Source organism: Dunckerocampus dactyliophorus, chromosome 12 (genome assembly GCF_027744805.1).
Source record: "Dunckerocampus dactyliophorus isolate RoL2022-P2 chromosome 12, RoL_Ddac_1.1, whole genome shotgun sequence".
Lineage (NCBI taxonomy): Eukaryota > Metazoa > Chordata > Actinopteri > Syngnathiformes > Syngnathidae > Dunckerocampus > Dunckerocampus dactyliophorus.
Window position 1 is genome coordinate 18,169,856 of NC_072830.1, and position 18,315 is coordinate 18,188,170.

General features: G+C 40.5%; 2 protein-coding genes across 4 annotated transcripts in view; one reads left to right on the top strand and one right to left on the bottom strand.

Moving 5' to 3' along the window:
- Nucleotides 1–11,666, bottom strand: efhd1 (EF-hand domain family, member D1). 2 transcript variants are annotated; one of them, XM_054794077.1, is made up of 4 exons: nt 11,263–11,666; nt 5,980–6,127; nt 3,504–3,638; nt 1–1,502 (listed from the first exon to the last, which is right to left on the bottom strand). In XM_054794077.1, the coding sequence occupies exons 1-4, from the start codon at nt 11,544–11,546 to the stop codon at nt 1,368–1,370; spliced, it is 702 nt and encodes a 233-aa protein (XP_054650052.1). In that variant the 5' UTR covers nt 11,547–11,666; the 3' UTR covers nt 1–1,367. The 2 variants fall into 2 exon arrangements, with proteins under 2 accessions (XP_054650052.1, XP_054650053.1); XM_054794078.1 differs by lacking the exon at nt 11,263–11,666 and adding an exon at nt 11,036–11,207.
- Nucleotides 11,342–18,315, top strand: part of nlrx1 (NLR family member X1) — a 24,835-nt gene continuing 17,861 nt past the window's right edge. The window contains exons 1-3 of one of the 2 annotated variants that reach the window (XM_054794053.1): nt 11,342–12,005; nt 13,938–14,149; nt 14,465–14,516. In XM_054794053.1, the coding sequence (XP_054650028.1) occupies nt 14,497–14,516 (20 nt within the window). In that variant the 5' untranslated portion in view covers nt 11,342–12,005; nt 13,938–14,149; nt 14,465–14,496. The remainder of the gene's footprint in view (nt 12,006–13,937; nt 14,150–14,464; nt 14,517–18,315) is intronic. The other variant, XM_054794052.1, reaches the window with a different exon arrangement.

Consider the following 18,315-nt stretch of genomic DNA (forward strand, 5'->3'; position numbering starts at 1 on the left):
TGTGCTTTCAATCCTTTATTGAAATACACCCCCAACTGTTAGGAAGTATGATTACATCTTTTCAGGTGCCCAAAAATATATTTCACTGCACATTTTAATGTTTGGCAACATACAAGTCTCTGCTAAAACAAATATATACTATTTATCTATGAAAAAATACATTTTTTTCCCCACAACAAAACACCCAAGAGAGTAAGTGATATGCACAGTAGATTTTGTTTTAGAGGGACACAATACACCCAGGAACAAAAGGAGGATGGAGAGCCTGATACTGTAAGTCATGGCTGTTGATGACTTGTCATTTAACTTTCACATTACATGTCCATTACTTCATTGCTCTTGTATTACAATTTGCGGAGTCGTAAATGTTGGGCGCACTTAAACTGACTATAACACACATACACAAACAACTAAGGTTGGTTTGGATGACACATGATATCTTCTTTTTAATCTGCACACACAAAAAAATAAAAATCAAACATCTGCAATAAGGATAAGCATTCAGCAATGACAAAATGGTGACGATACAACCTTAAAACACACTTTGAAGGGGAATGGTGTTAAGTATTGAATCTTAGCCTTAAAAGGAGCCATGTCACGCTTTTTCCGAGCTGTCTTGATAACGTGTCGGACATGTTTTGGTCAAAATAACAAAAATCAGGAATTGCAGCACATTTACAACGTTCTCGAAAACAGCCCTGTTCGGAGCAGCCTTGGGACTGGACAAATAATTATTCTGGAATATGTCCTCATTAATAAACAACTTAATCACAAAGCTTAGCAAATGAGCAAATGCTAAAGTCAGGAGCCAACACTGCATAAGGCCTACTACCACCTAATGCTTCCACACAAGTAATCCAATGGCAGTATACTGTACTGCAATCACTGAAATATATTATTTTTCCACGCAAACACATAAATATACAGTTATTTGAATTAAGTTTAAAAAGTGAAACGACATGACCGTAGTAGAACATAACATCTTCCAGACCCAAATGAGAAACAAAGCCAACCCAGCGATGTTGGACAACATAAACAGCAGTCACTGAAAACACGACAACATGAATATATAGTTTCACTTCAGGGTCAAAATGCAATACGAGTACATAGTGACATGTATAGAAGAAAAAAAAATAGAGAAAAGCTGAGTAAACTGAGGGATAACCCCGTGAATTTGGACCAGTGCTGAATGGTTTCATTTGAAGTGGGTCTTACTTCATACAACTACCTAACAGTGTTTTAAAGTGCCAAATTCTGAGCAATATCATTTAAGAATCAAAGTACTGTGAATGCTTTTTTTTTTTTTTTTGAATGTGTTGAACATGGAACATGCATCTTCAGGATTGCCGTCAGCTTCCTGTGCAGTATCATGAGCAGAATGCCGACTGCAGCTGCTTGAAGGCGGCCTGCCTCTCTTTTTTCTCCACTTCCTGTTTCTTGCGTTCTTCCTTCTCCTCTCGAATCTCAGCCTCAAACTTGCTGCTCACAGACAGAGCCTGCATCTGGTGACACACACACACACACACACACACACACACACACACACACACACACACACAAGATCCGTCACATAAGCACACAGTCATTCTTTTTGCTCCACTTTGTATATACCGTATATACTGCCATCTTCTGCACCAGTTCCATGGATTTGCCTCTTAAGTTTATGGATTTATGGGTTTTCTTGGCACGGGTTTTGTTTAAAGTTAACTATACAACATGCAGTAAAGCCATATCCTAACTACATTTCCTGTTTCTGGACAAGGCTATGTTCGCCTATGCCACTGTTTGCGTATGATTTCTGACTGAATTATAGTACAGCCAGAAATAGTTTGATATGGTCACTGTAGCACTGCTGAAACAATAGCGCTCTTTGACACAAAGACATATAAAGTAAGTTGTAACAATGGAATTACCGCCAGTGCACTTAGGCAAATAATTAGTCAAGTTAAGTATTCTACTCCAGGGTGGGGTCTGGAAACGTTTACATATTATCCAACACCTGTGCCAAATCTGTACAGTTGTCCCTCATTATGTTGCGGTTTAAAAAAAAAAATCATAAATGATGGCTGTTCTGTGGTTGACTATGGCCTATTATTAGTCAAAAAATATTGAAAGACAAGTTAAATGTAGTATTCTGGTTAGTAGGAATCAGTAATGTTACATTACATTACCTTTCACACTGCACGGAGATTGGCTACTGAGCCAGCAGAGCCGAGCCGACATGCCATGGCTGAGATCGCGTGGGGAAATTGGTTATCCTCTCATTCCATGTGGAAGTGGTATGTTTTGGGCTTCTTTGTCCTTCTTTCCCCATTCCGTTTGAAACACTTTAAGTTTAGAATAGTAAATTGGGGAGGACAACTAGTTTGCTTGGTAACTTGCTATGACAGCAGCAGCTGTCTTTTTTCCTGCAGTGATCATGTAGCCTGCGCATGTGATGTAAACAACGAATAATAGAGTGTAAAAGTGACAAAGGTTTTATTTCATGTCTTATAATAGTAAAACCTGTATTTAGAAAGCGGACAAACCAGTACTTAAAAAACTGAAATTTTGTCTACAAACAAACATTTTTACCAAATTTTATGGCATGCAAGTTGAACAGAATGGTAATTAAAATACTTCAATAAGGAACTGAACTCTTTGTTTGTTGAAAACATTTCACCTTTCGTCCGAAAGGCTTCTTCAGTTCTAAATTATGGGTTTGAAATGCATCAGTATGTTTGGAGAAAATCCTTCCGAGATGCTCTGCCAAACCTTGTAAGGGACCACCACATTCCGCCTCCTGTTTCTACAATGTTGTTTATGCAGTGGAGTGTAGTGAGGAGTGCAATGACCTCTGCATTGGAGAGACCAAACAACCCTTATACAAACGATGGCACAACATAAGAAGACAGTTTCTTCGGGCACGGCAACTCAAAAAGAAGGGACAATGATGTCCAAATTGTGAATACGGAGCTTTGCACCATCACCTGTCATCTGCTTGTAAAATGTCCTAATATCTCGACCCCAAACATTGTCTCATTGTACGGGAGGAGTGGCCACTAACCAGCTGTTTTGCCACCAGTCATGCCTGGCCACAACCACAACATCAACGACACACTTGTCAGGGACATAAACAGGGAGACTCCAAACTTAAAATTTTAAACTGAAGACGCCTTTTGGATTAAAGATGAAACATCTTCAACAAACAAAAAGAGTCCAGTTGTCTTGATTCAACCTTTGCTTATTAAATCTAAGCCACAAAAATGGTGCCACAGTTGTACCTTCATCAAAAGTAAAAGCTCAGCACCAAATTACTTACTAGTGCCTATGATAGGACAAACAAAAAATATGAATGAAAAGATAGCAGGATCAGGACCCTAAATGCAAGAACATCCTTCGAAGGTCTAAAATAGAAGACCATTTGAGAGACGTTCCTTTATTCATGTCATTGGTATATAAGGAAAAAGGGGAACATTTTATGTAAATTAGTCACTTGTCTGGTTAAGTATCTGACAACATACCTTGGCTTCAAAGAAGTCTTTGGCCCCCATCACTCCCTCTGTGGCGACATTAATCTCAGACAACCTGGCCAGTGCCATCAGACCACTGTCCTCCTGCAGCTCTCCAGCTGCTGCCCTCCGGAAGATCAACAGAAACTGTGGAAAAGTTAGCAATGGTTCATGCATCTCATGTTGGATCTCAGTTGTTGTCACGATGCACTCTTTCACATGTTTGGTGATGCTCCTTTTCACCAATGAAAATGCATATGAAAAGAACAACCATAGCTGCCTGGGGTTGTTGAATTGTATTATGGGGGACCCATTATGCAAAACTGACTTTTTACTTCAATGTTTACACCTTACAAAAATTTATAACGGTCCTGAATTTTTACGGTAGGTTTATTGTAACAGAGAAACAAAATGTAAAAAAAAAACAAAAAAACACTGACATTAAATAAAGGTTAGAAATGAATTTGTATTTGAGTATAGGAAATACTTGTTTTATCCCCTACCAACGAGCAAGCATTCTGATCATGAAACACACAAATTAGGCCTGTCCTGGATAAAAGACACCTGTCCTGGATAAAAAGACACCTGTCACAGAAACTTCTCTATTCAAGCCTCTCCACCACCATGAATTCAACCAAAGAACTGTCAAAGGACCTCAAGGACAAGATTCAAGACCCGCACAAGAATGGGCTACAAGACCATCAGCAAGAAGTCAATCACTCGAGAACTATTGGAGCTCCATTCAAGAGTTCTGAGAAAGAATGAGGGACCAGCCCAGAATTACGAGGGAGGAGATGGTTAATGGCCGCAGGGTGGACGAGTGGTTAGCATGCTGGCCAGACAGTCAGGACATCGGGAAGACCTGGGTTTGAATCTCCGTTGGTCATCTCTGTGTGGAGTTTGCATGTTCTCCCCGTGCGTGCGTGTGTTTTACTCCGGGTACTCCGGTTTCCTCCCACATTCCAAAAACATGCATGTTAGGTTACTTGGCAACTCTAAATTGTCCATAGGTATGAATGTGAGTGTGAATGGTTGTTTGTCTATACGTGCCCTGCGATTGGCTGGCGACCAGTCTAGGGTGTATCCCGCCTCTCGCCCAAAGCGCATACCCCCGAGACCCTAATTAGGATAAGCAGCATAGAAAATGGATGGTTAATGATGGTTAATGAACTCAAGCAAGTTGGAAAACCATTAGCAACACACTTTGCTGTAATAGATTGAGATCCTGCAGTGTTAGCAAGGTCTCTCTGGTGTTTGCCAATGAATACCTGAATGATGAGAGAATGTGATGTGGTGGTCAGAAAAATGTTAAGTATGAGCCCAACAATACCATCCCCACAGGCCAAACATGGAAGTGGAAACATTCAGCTTTGGGGCTGTTTCCCTGCTAAGGGTACAAAGGAGACTTTGCCATATGGCCGATGAACGGGGCCATGTCGTGTCTTGGACGAGAACATTTTGGTCTCTGCCGCAACAATGAAGATGTTTTGCAGATGGCTCTTCCAACATGACAATGTCCCAAAAACATCCAGCCAAAGCAACAAAGGAGTGGCTGAAGAAGAAGAACATTAAGATCCTAGAGTGGTCGGATCTTAATCCCATTGAAATCCGTGGAGGGAGCTGGAACTATGAGTTGTCAAACAACAGCCGTGAAACCTTAAAGGAAAACAGCACTTTTGGGGGGGGAATTTTGCCCACCACCCACAATCATTTTGTGAAACATGAACACAAGTCTTTCCCTTTTCAGTGCGTTCCAAAGAAAGAAAAACAGCTAGGATGAGGCAGCTAAAAATGCACGTAATGGGAAACACCTATACCGCTTATTTAACCCTCTTAAAAAAAAAAAAAAAAACCCTCCATAAATGCCAACAATGTTCCATTTATATAAAGTAACCCGCATATAGAAGGCTCCATAGGCGGACTAGGTGAATCCCAGTATGTGCATCGTTTTCTCTATTTAGAACGCCCCCCACCCAAAAAAAAGAGTGTTCATGTCTCACACGTAAAGATTGTGGATGATGGGCAAAATTCCCAAAAAAAAGTGCTGTTTTCTTTTAAGTGTTTGGAGGGAATCTATAAAGAGGAATTGACCCAAATCCCTCTCGATATGTGAGCGATCCTGGTGACCAACTACAAGAAATGTCTGTCCTCAGTACTTGCCAACAAGCATTTTTCAGTCAGTACTCAGTCATGCTTTGCTTTGGGATCAAATACAAATTAATTTATAACCTTAATTTTACTTTTTTTTTGTAATATTTGGTCTCTCTGTTAAAATAAACCTACCAAAAATGATGAACCGTTCATGTCTTTGTATGCGAGTTTGTTTTGTGGGTTTACTCCCTTCATTCTCCAACACCACCTTTCCAAATTGTCAACTGACACCCACCCCCAATTCCAATGACTGAATCAACAGCAACCTTACCCCATAAGACTGTTTTTAAAGCTACTGTAAATGTAAACACACACAAACGCGTAATGGCGCGCTCACCTCTCGAAAGCTCAGTTTTCCATCGAAGTCCTCATCAACCTCCTTGATCATGTTCTTGAGGCCCAGATGGGTTTGTGGAGCCCCCAGCTTCTCCATCATCAGCTTAAGCTCCATTAGGTCGATGAAGCCATCTTTACCAGTGTCATACCTACAAAGCCCAAGTCATGAAGTCAGTCAGTTTCACTCAGGAGGTGTGAACCTTTAGTATAAGAGTCTAACAAAACCATTTTCAAGTATACAAGTGCATATTGCAAGAATACGTATCAATTTATTCCACTGTTAACTTGTGGATCATCACGCCATACAGAGCATGTGTGCAGGGTGTGATCACTGCTGACCCCCCCCACTCACACCTGCATTTCTGCTTCAGCCAATTTCGGCCATCACTTGGAACCTACAAAACAGATCGTAGTTCTGCGGGAATTTTACTTTCCTGACAAAATAAAAATGCCTCTTGGAAAAAATGTCCCTTTTGTCAAAACACACCACATGAGGTGTCCTAATTTTTACACATGACTGCATGAATTACACCCCCTCCAGTGCTCTCACAATATTTTCTTGTTGTGTAGGAGTTGCAAAAAACGTTGCGGTTTATGGATAAATCCCAGATTTTCCACCACGTCAATGTGCACCATGTCATTGGCAACATGCAGCATGAATGACACGGATTGTGTTCCACTGGTCTTGTCACACGGAACACAATGTGAAAATCATTCCGCTAATGTCTGTCTGTTAGCGGGAGTTTTCAGGCTCCTGTTTTGTACTGCGTTGCATTGAGAGCAACATTTCTGTGCAATAATCGTGCCGTCCAATCAGCATCTTGTCCTGTGAGGTGGATGGATTATCTTGGCAAAGTAGAGGTGCTCAATAACACAGATTTAGACAGATTTGTGAACAATATTTGAGAGAAATAAGCCTTTTGTGGGGCCGCACGGTGGCCGAGCGGTTAGTATGTTGGCAACACAGTCAGGAGATCTGGAAGATCTGGGTTCTTATCTCCGTTTGGGCATCTCTGTGTGGAGTTTGCATGTTCTCCCGTGCGTGCGTGGGTTTTCTCCGGGTACTCTGGCTTCCTCCCACATTCCAAAACTATGCATGTTAGGTTAATTGTAGGATCTAAATTGTCCATAGGTATGAAGGCATGAAGTCTGAATGGTTGTTTGTCAGGACAAGCGGCATAGAAAATCAATGAAAGAAAAATAAATCCTTTTGCGTACATAGAAAGTTTTACATTTTTCAGTTCAAGTCAAGAAAAATGGGACCAAAAACAAGTGTTGCATTTATATATATATTTTTAAGTGTAGATCTGTCCATCAAATTATCATCATGTTTGATCGTGGAAATACAACATGACACTAAATAGCATTAACATTAAAAGTTATCCACAGCACGTCGGCTTGTATCGTCCTTTGAGAAGATATGATCAAATGATTAGTGAAATGTGAGGGTTGTAGTCGTTCAGGTGTGGTGCTGTATCTTTAGAAACATTCAAGAGCTGTTTGTGCAATGTGCACTGATAAGCCAAATCAGTTGGCCTTCAACTTATCTGCAGTCGCCAGGAGAAATGAGCCATTGTTTCATTCCTCCACTTCAAAAGGTCCATGGGGCTCTTTCATATATGAATGTTCGTTGGGAAACAATTAACTTTTAATTAATTCATTCTATCATCCCATGGTCAGGCTCATAAAAAAGCGTCAGAGTCGGGCCTTGGTGCAATACACTGTAATTGTATTAGACAGCAGCTGGTTGTACTCATATGTCACAACTGTTCCAACAACTACCCAACTTAGCAGCAGTGCCGGGTAAGATAAGCAAAGAACCGAAACTTAGGCCCTGTCCACACAGGAATGTTCTTGAGATTTTAGTTAATTTTTTTTTTGCATGTTGAAAAAACGCATCCACCTTGTGCCGGATTAGTAAATAGTTGCATCCACACGGGAACAGATCACTCGCTGATAAGGATGTAACACACAAGGCACACCCACGTGTGGCTCTGTAAACAGACAAGCAGCCGGAACCCAGTGAAACACCAAACTGCAGAAGAAAGAACGCATGCGCATAAGTCCGTCGTCTTCCGGTTTCCGAGGCTCATATAGGCAAAGCAAGGCAAGGCAAGAGTACATTTCATACACAATTCAAAGTGCTATACAGAAAAGAAGGGTAAAATCACTTCATAAAATTATTCCATAAAAACAAAGACTTAAAACGGAGTGGAATTACGTTGACGCAAAATATCAGGAAATATTTGTTGAACTATTCAGATAATATGTTGGCTTGTCTTCAAAGCTCACTTCTGGTCACGTGATGGCGACGGGTCTGTGAGGTCATAGTTTCTGTAACGCAGCGGTTCGGCCGTCAATATAGAAACGACAGGCCAGCGTTTTCAGATTTTCCGACTATGGAAGAAGTTTTCAAAAGATACCATTTCGGGTCACACAGAACGCCATTTCCGTGTGGAAGAAAGGCTGAAACGATAAAACACTTTGCTGTTTTGACCTGAAAATGTTTCCGTGTGGATAGCCCCTTACAGTTCTGAGAGTTTGGTGAGAGGGTAAGAGCGGTTAGTTACACACCATAAGTAACTTAAGGGTTCTTAATTAAGCCAAAGCAGCCCCTCCCTTGGAATGGCATTTATGTTCATGAAACACAACAACACTTCCTTGGCTTATTTTTCCGGGATCCCAGAGGCCCAGAAAGCATGTCATTCCCTTGCAGCACATTCACCAGTGACCATGCAGGGCACTCGTTTCCAGGGAAACAAAAGGAATGTTCATTACCAGAGAGTTCATTTGAGGACTATGCACAATGGCAAGAAATCTCTTTGGAAAATACAAATTATACTTATAGCCTGTATACATTTTTTTTTGGTGTTTTATTATTTTTTTTTTTAACTCCGCTCGGCAATTTGCAAGGTCATTTCGCCATCTTCAAAATGTTTTTAAATGTTAAAATGGGAAATGTTGGAAGGTCTGGTAATTTAGTCTGCTGATGGTTTTAGCTCATCAAATGGTTTGACTATATTGGGAGGGAAATTTAAAAAATTATTTAATAGAAATCAGGAAAAACTTAAATTAAACAGTATGAAATCTGTGAAATCGGAGCAGACAAAAACCATTGTAATCAGTCAAGTTTTACATTTTTTTATTATAACCAGTTATAACCATTATATCCAGTGACTGTGCTTTGAATTGCAGTGTAACAAATGTTGCCATTTTGTCTGCAAAAGGCTGTAATGAGACTCATTGTATAACATGTTTCTTGTTTATTATTGATGTCAGAGTGTTTGGCACAAGATCAGTAACTTTCTGCCATTCAGCATTGTAGAGATTCAGTTCAGTGAATTCAGCCTGGAGTAACTGAATACCAGAATACCAAGTTTTGGAACTAGGTTGCATGCAGTGGGAGAACTATGCCTCCTTTATAACAGCCTGTGACCGTGTTAACTATCTGTCCAATCAGAACTCTGTAGGGGCTCCACATTATGGATGCAAGAGCAACACAGTGAAAACAAAACAAACAATAAAACCAGTCTTCTAAAGGGCATTCAACATCATTTGACTAACTGCCAGCGGTAAAGCTAGGGGGAAAAGATAAGCATGAAAACATTCAATTGGAGTCAGTACAATAGAGCCCCGCTTTTCACAGGGGTTGCGATCCGGGACCACCCGCCAATGGCAAAAAAATCTCAATCTCCTTCACAATCTCAATCAATCTCAATCACAATCTCCTTTCATGCTAACATGCAACGTACCTGTAATTTGTAAACATGACGGCAGACACTTCCGAGTCGCTCTCACTGACCCCCCGGCGAGCCCCAACAGCCGGGGCAAGTTGGCTCTGCTGCCTTGGTTCTATTCGCTTCATTACTGCAGCAGCGATCCCATTCAATAATTTATCGAACTAATCTTCCCAAGTATCTTTCTTTGACCGTAAGTACTGCTCGCCAGCTCCTGGTTGGTGTCAGGATGACACTTTCAGCCTTGTTAATTAGGTCAACTCAGCTCACTCGATAGAACAAAGCAGTGAACCAAGTAAATGGCAAATAGTATTTATATTTACTGTATGTAAGCAGTGCTTATTTTAGAAAAGCTATTGTGAAGGTATGGAAACAATGTTTCACTGAAGGTTGAGTCAACAAGATCATTTGGGCAAATGAAGCAATCTTAAAGGCGGTCCTTAGATAGTGGAGGAATGCTGTGTGTTCATGTCACACGGTTGCCGTGGCAATAATTGTTAGGGGTGGGCGGATCAATCCAAATATCAATATTACTGATACCAGCGTAGTATTGGTATCATACCGATACTAACGCGTCGAGATGGACATTTTTCAGTTTGCTCTGTTTCTTTTCTTGTTCAAATATATTGTACATATTTATATTGTTCACAAACTCGGGGAATAAGTAGAATAAATCAATCGCAACATTTTTAGTATCGCCCACTTCTATTTGCTAGTGTCTTTTGTGACTGTAACGCAGCATTGGCATACATATGATAATGATTGTATTTGTATGAGAATTTCACCGACTGTACGGTCAACAATTTAAAAATAAAATCCTACAATGCACAATAATTTGACTCCTTCAATAAATGGCCATTAGCAAACACAAACAGAATGCATCCTGCACTGCGCTGGGCGTTGTGCACATTCCTCTTTTCAGCCAGGTGGGGGCACTGTTCTGCAAGTGGCAGCTTTTTTTCCAATAGCGCTGTTCGTTTATAAATAAAATAAAATAAAATAAGATAAAACTGCATTATAAAATATAGTGAGCACGATAGTTTTCTTTTGGGGACGACAATATGACATTATCCATCTTAACATTAGTAGGACTGTTTTACTGTAGCAGAGGGTCCCGAGCAACGGCAAATGGTGCATGTGCGATCTTTTTTCTAAAATGCGATTTTTTTTTACGCTTCCATATTGAGACTGCTTCCCCCGGATAAACGGAAGAAAACGGATGGATGCGCGATGATTTTCACATACTGGTACGATAATTCGTCATTTCCTATCTGGCTGCGACACGGTAGCCAAAAAAAATGAAAAGAATTTCATACTAACCGCATGTGAGGAGGCACCTTGCTCGGCACCTAGCAAGATGGATTCATTCCAAAAAGTGCTTTCACCTGGAATCTTCCTGTCAGCAGCTCCGTTTGATTAATGTAATTAATTAATCCGTTTTAATCTCATCACGATCTTCTAAATTGCGCAAGATAGGGACAACAGGCCGACACTTCCATGCGTGCGCAGACGACCGAAATACTGACTGTACAGAGTGTCCATCTTACCGTTTAAACATCACCTCCATGTCCTTAATCTGCTTCCGGGAGAACTCCTTGAATTCCGTGTAGGGGTTGAAAACACGACTCGCCCGAGGGGGAGCGTTGCCCTCGTTGATGTCGAGCCTTCGGTTTAGTTTGGCGGATAGCTCGGAGGAAGAGTCGCCACATGCTGCCGAGGACTCTGTAAACTTGGTTGCGGCGAGGTTCTCCTCCAGCTCTGGCTTCGGCTCGGTGTCCTCCGAAGCGGCCAGCCGTGACTGTAGCTTCCTAGCGAGCTCTTCGGACGCCATACTGTTGAAGACACTGTGCTCACGATGGATGTCAAGTAGTAATGGGTCGTTCGCGAACGAGTTGAGTCTTTGAACGGTTCGTTGAAATGACCTAATGGAGACTGCTCTCAATCAGGAGCCTGCCGTTTTTCCCCTCTCGTCTGTTTCGCTGTTAAAGCTGCACTAGGGAGGGGTTACGCAAGGCAATTGCCCATATAGCCAAATTCTAAACCCCATATATGCAGCTAAATTGGAGGTGGAGATATTTTTGAGCGCAAACCTGACGGGACTGAAGACTTTTTTGCTATTGTATCAGGGAGGAGATGTTAGCAACTTGAAAAAAAAAAACACGAAATGACCCAGAGTCAAAGGAAATGTAGCAGCATTTGGATGCACTTTTGTAGTTCATTGTTTGGACGTGGATTTGAGTCAAGAACCTGAGCTCTTGTTTGTAAAGTAGTTTAGGTGTACACACACCAGGTAGGGTAGTACAATTTTACATTCACATTTTTATCATGTCCCAGTTTTCATTCTAGTTTTTTTCTATGTTTATATATATATAGTAATCCATCGTTTAGGCCTTCTAAATATGGTTTTACCATTATTAGAGCCCTCTCGACATGAATTAACAACCCTATAGTCACCTTTATGGTCATATTACTCAATATAGTAGCCATAATAAGAGTAAATAAGCCATGTAAGACATAAATAAGACTTGTGCTCGTGTGTGTTGCTATAAATGTGTTTCCTGGGGAAGAGAGTTTTAGCTTGCCGTGAGTTACTCCAGCAACAGGAGCCCATGTTGTTATTAGGGATAATTTTGCCTGTTGTGAGATAATTCAGTTGGGCCGCACGGTGGCCTAATGCTTGGCCACACTGTCAAGAGATCTGGAAGATCTCGGTTCAAATCTCTGTTGGATATCTCTATGTGGAGTTTGCATGTTCTCCCCGTGTGAAGGTTTTGTCCGGGTACTCTGGCTTCCTCCCACATTCCAAAAACATGCATGTTAGGTTAATTGGTAATTCTAACTATACCATAGTTATGAATGTGAGTGTGAAAGGTTGTATTGTCTATATGTGGCGACCAGTCCAGAGTGTGCCCCGCCTCCCCCGTGACCTTCATGAGGAATTAAGCAGCATAGAAAAAGGATGAATGAGATAACTCAAACCGGCAATAAAAGCCTTTTGTTTGGTGTTTGTGTGTCTCACCATTACTGACACCTACAATCGTTAATACTACATATTCACAGTCTTTGAATAAGTCTTCTGAATGTCTTATATATGTATTTTAGTCCATTTTGACATTTTTATGCTTGAAAATGTTTAATTTAAGTAAAAATTGATAAAAATTTTTCTTCAATATGCATTTTTTTTTTTTACTAATAATAGGACGTCTTCAACCACAAAACATCTTGATTTATTAATTAATGATAGAGCGAAGCCGTGACATGTTAAGTACATTTTAAGGTCATTCAATGTTTTTAATATAGACTTTTTGATTTCTTAAATGTCCTTTTGTGGGAAATTTTACAGTAGACTTGTACATGAATAAATCTAACAATGAGACAGAATTTTGAACGGCTCTTTTAGATAAACAATTCCTTAATATCAGCGCTCCCTTGAAAGAGCTGTAAATCACATCTCTATCGTTAAGTGTTAGAGTACAGGCACTTCTCAAATTGCTTCCGCTCGGGCTTTTATTCAAAATAAAAGTAGTTGAACGTCTTTCACGTTAGAATATTTTTCCTCTATTGAAAATGATGTGGTTTTTGTATGCCTACTACTTCCTCGGGCCACAGATAAACAGTCAGGGAATAGTGAAATCGACCTATATGTCAAGCTATCAAGTCATATACAGGTGAGGTGAGACACTTTTCCATCCTGCTTAGCTAACTTTCTATTAACACGTCCAGTGCTCATCCCAGTCTTCATACATGCCAACTTTAGCCGTCCAAATCAGTTCACTTTGGTAATGTGCAGCGTTAGCGTTTATCCTTTTAATCTGAAATTGAAACTGGATGTTACATATAACAACATTCCATTACAGCGTCGGTTTGATTGGCCTCACATCCGTTTCGCCGGTGCCTTTTTCAAAATAAATCAATATAAACGACGGTACGACTGTACTTTTAAAGTTAAATGACACTTTTTGACGCGTCTCTATTCATAACCTTTACCAGTCTTTTCTCTACTAAGAACCGCACCGTCAAATCTTGGTTGTATGCTCAGAGTTATTTTTTTTTAGGACTTAAACAAGAACAGAAAAAATAATCAAGGCGCACATGATGGTGTGAGGTTTCAAAAGTGAACATGTAAAACCAGTAATTGTATATGTAATTACCTGTTCTTTATTTAAATTGTGTGCTTTTGACAATGAAGTCTATTGCTTGAGCTGCATTGTGTTTCTCGCAGCGACTGCATTCCATTTTATTTTGAAGATTTGGCGGACAAGCGGTGCAGCCAGTTCCTGCTGCAGAAGAGACTGACACTTCTCCAGACATATGGAAGTGTATCATGTACAATACGCTCCAACTAAGACAACAGAGATGGAGAAAAGTCACAGAATGAATAACAGTAAATAGTCAATGACATATTTTGGACACTGTCGTGCTGCAGACGAAAAGGTAAGATTCACACAGATTGACAGGTTTGTCACGTAGGTTATTTTTAGGTCATTTGACTCTGTCACAATATGCCGTGGTCGGTAGTATCGGGAAATATGTCATCTTACAGTAATAGTTGGGATCAGGCGTGGGAGGTCATGTGGCGAAAGTTCTTATCATAATCATGTTATTATTGATCGTCATCTGTTTCTCACACATAACGGGAAAAAACGACGGCAAATCGGAAGGAGTTTAGGTTCTGTGTATATTATTCAAGAGTAAATTATACATGTTTTATGTTTACTATTGCTGTGTATTGTATCGTTTTCCATATAGTTTAAGACTACTGGCATCGCAGCAGATCGAAGATGAGCTCATTACTGCAGAGGTAAGTTTTAATCATGATAATGCTTTTCTGCACTGACTCCTTCGCCTCATTGATTAACATTGCGGGGTTTTGAAGTGAAGTGAAATGTAAAGCTATCCTTGAACCACATGGAGTAAAGGACTATGGCTTTGGTACAGCAACGTCCAAACTCCGCATACACAGAAAGAAATGATCCAAAACAAACCACCACCAGCATTTAAAACCTAAAATGCAAAAGAAAAATACTGTGAATGCCAAAATCACACACAAACCCCACAAACACTTACACGAGAGAAATGCTGCTCCACGGAACAAAACGGAAATTATGGTTAGCGTGGTGTCAGACCTGTTGGATATCCGTCTGTAAAACTTAAGATGTAATATTTTCCAGTATTATAGAGCAACCGATTTTTACAGTCAATTGTATAACAAAGACACGAAGAAAAACGTACCTTTTCATTCTGCCAACTTTGTTCTGGGCATCCCTCTTTCCTGGAAGCCTGACTGTAACATACACATGCAGCTGTTTTGGGTTGTTTGCCTGTTGCATTTGTTTTGGAGGGTTTGGATCATTTCTTTGTTTGGAGCACTTGGATGTTGGGCCCGGTACTTTGGGCTCTTCTAAAAGCTTTGAACGTGCGACCCACAGCTTGTGTTTTATTGGCCAGTGGCACATTCTAAAAGTACAATTAAACAGTACAACTAGAACAAAACCCACAGCAAAATGGTGTAAAGGAAAAAGTTTAAATGTTAATATGACTGATAATAAGATCTGTCAACTGTAACAATCTGACATGCCAGCTGGTTTTTCTACAGTACGTATAAAACATCTTAGAATACCTACATTAGTTGTTTTTAGCCGGAATCCTTTGATTTTTCTGTATGATGAAAATCTGCAGCAGTGGTTAATTCGTCTTTATGAATGCAAGGCTTGGTGTGGACTACAGTGATCCCTCGTTTATCACGGTTAATTGCTTCCAGACCCGATCATGATAAGTGAATTTCCACAACGTAGGATTCCTTATTTATAAATGGAGCATTTTTGTAGTTATAGCATAGAAAACCAATTGACGACCTTATAAGTATGGTTTTAACACTATTAGAGTCCCATAGACATTAAATAACACCCCTATAGTCACCTTTACACTCAGATTACCCAATATAGTAGACATACTAAAAGAAAATAAGACATAATATAGACGCACACATGTTAGCATTGGGATGTATATGTGAAGTATACCGAAGTAAAAACGTACAGTCTGACGTTCTTTTAAAGTTTTATTTCTAACCTTAATGCCAATACACGTGCTCAATTCCAACACAGCACAGTTTAGCTCGGACACTTGTCTCCTCCAACAACACTTCCTCCTTGTCTGCCAATAACATTTACAAGCGAGGTGCGTTCGCAAACATCAGACTTTAGAGCATCAACATTACAACACCAACAGGTTGTTACAGTAGCATTACTGACACCTAGTGACCAGTGTGGAATACTACATAGCAACGTGTCTGAATGCGTTATGTCTTTCAAGTTGGAATGCGGCGAGGCTTTGAATGGTAGTTTCATTGATGTTTATGATTGCGACAGGTCTAATGTTAGTGTTTACAGAGCCGGCAGTTTAATTTCTATCCTGGAATGGTACATAGAAGTACAGTCTCAACGAACTAAGCTTTCCAGTGACGTAAAACACGCCTGAGCATGCAAACAGGGAGCAGCATAAAACTCCAGCTTCCTCATGACAATAGCAGATGGCGTGCCAGTGCCCCATTGGAAAGGTTACGGTTTGGGTGGAAATGTAAAAGTTTTGCCACACTTTGGCCGTTTGTCCTTAGAAGAACGTGATTTCAGTGCTTGAACAAAACAAAAATGAACTCCAGAATGGAAAAGATTTGAAAACCTGGATTTATCTGGGTGTGTGTAGATGGGGAAGACGACGGACTTGCGCACTAAAGTTGCAGTCACTTAAACATTTGCTGGTGGGTAGAACAGAACAAAAACGGCGAAGCTTTGTTAACTCAAGCAACTTGTGAATTGACTTGCAATTACTTTGTTACTTTACGTTTACAAAAGTCAAACCCCGCTAATCTGCATTCTCTCAGGCACATTTCCGTGAGGGTTGTTGTACTATGAAACATGCTCAAGTCACACCCATTCTCGAAGGCCCAAATATAATCTTTTAATACATGCTCTCAATAAGTGCACAGACCTGTCTGACTTTAGCAGGCCTGAAAGAAGCTGAAAAGAAGCCCAGCGCACCCAGAAAGCTGTTGACAACTGACAAGACTGTCGCCTCAAAGTTTCGACCCAGGTCACCGTGCAATGTCTCAAGCACATGTGCCATGGTTGTAGTAGCACTCTCATCTAACCCTAATCCACATATTCTTCAGGCCTTTACATTGATGATATAGCGTTTAACCTTTTTGACACCCACTGTGCTCCGTAGAGCCCTTCATTATCATGACCACGACTAAATGAGGTCATGTAAAGTTGCCCTCTCACATATCATAAAACAATATTACTTCACTTCCAGTATAAACACAACAAACCTCTTGAACTTGACCTCTGTACTAGGTCCCTGATCAGTGTGACCTCCACAGCAGCTTCTGTCAACCCTTTCACTGCTCCAATGACAAACGACCTCCTCATTGCTGCGGACTAAGGACACATTAGTATCCTACACTCCTTGACATCTCTGCTGCTTTTAACATTGTTTCCCATCCCATCCTGCTCAAGCGCTTGTCTCAACAGTACAGCGCCACTCATATATTTCTTGGATCAGTAGAGATCCGATTCCCACAATGGTGGTATCTGTATCCAAGATGAACCACTACTGGGAGTCAGACTGCACAGGAGTCTCAACCAGAACTGACAAGACCTTCCATCAGTGTTGATTGGGTCTGCTGAGAATTAGCATAAATATGCAATCGATGAAATCTGATTTCATGGTTAATTTACCAAATCAATTAGGTCATAAATGAGCTATTGGACATAGCTTCCCGTATTTTCAATGGAACAGAAATGTTGGTGGTGTGAAACGTCTTCAGAGTGAATGAGACAGACAAAACACAAAAAAATTTACAAATTAAATAAATAAAATTGCCCAACAAAGAATGGATTTAGCGCCTCCTGTTCGCCCTCGCTCATCAACGCAGTATAATGATGGAGGTATGCATCGTAACTCTGCTTCATAACACACCACGTGCGCACCTGCGAATAAGACGTAGCAGAAGAAATCTCTGTTGCCACTTTTGCTACTTTGTCCCTACATTTAGTGAGTAGGGGTTCGTATTAACAGGAAGTGGGTCATTCATTTATTCAGTAATTAAATACAAGCAGTCAGTAAAGGTGAAGTATCCACTGTGCGTGGTGCTACGTGCATTGCATTATTGCAAGTTTTACATAGGGTCACTTGGGGAATTGCTGGATATTATACACCATTTCTGCTGGCGTTATCGCTCTGGACTTCATGAGAACCACGTTACAGTGATACCATGGTCCACCTTTGAGTCATCATAGTGCATGGATCCCCCGGTGGATGCAGGTATGTGTCAACAATGCGATCGCTGCACAAATTCCAATACGTCCCCTCCTTTTTTTTTTGTTTCATTCAACGTAACAGGCTTTGCAATCTTGGCGGTATGTTTACGGTGTTTATTGAATGATCCAAATCCAACAATGTTTTACATTTGATTTGAGTATAAATTGTGCTTGTTGTTGCTGACTGTAAACTGCAGCGTGTGCGTACCGGCTCCACTCAGCTACAGCGACAAGGTTATCAAACGCAGAGAAAGGTGCTTCTCTGTGTTTTTTGTTTTTTTT

Coding starts and splice junctions, on each gene's coding strand:
- efhd1 (XM_054794077.1), bottom strand. CDS start 11,546: ATGGCGTCCGAAGAGCTCGCTAGGAAGCTACAGTCACGGCTGGCCGCT. Junction 3,639..5,979: donor GAAAACTGAGCTTTCGAGAG/GTGAGCGCGCCA, acceptor ACTTTTCCACAG/TTTCTGTTGATCTTCCGGAG. Junction 1,503..3,503: donor AAGACTTCTTTGAAGCCAAG/GTATGTTGTCAG, acceptor GTGTGTCACCAG/ATGCAGGCTCTGTCTGTGAG.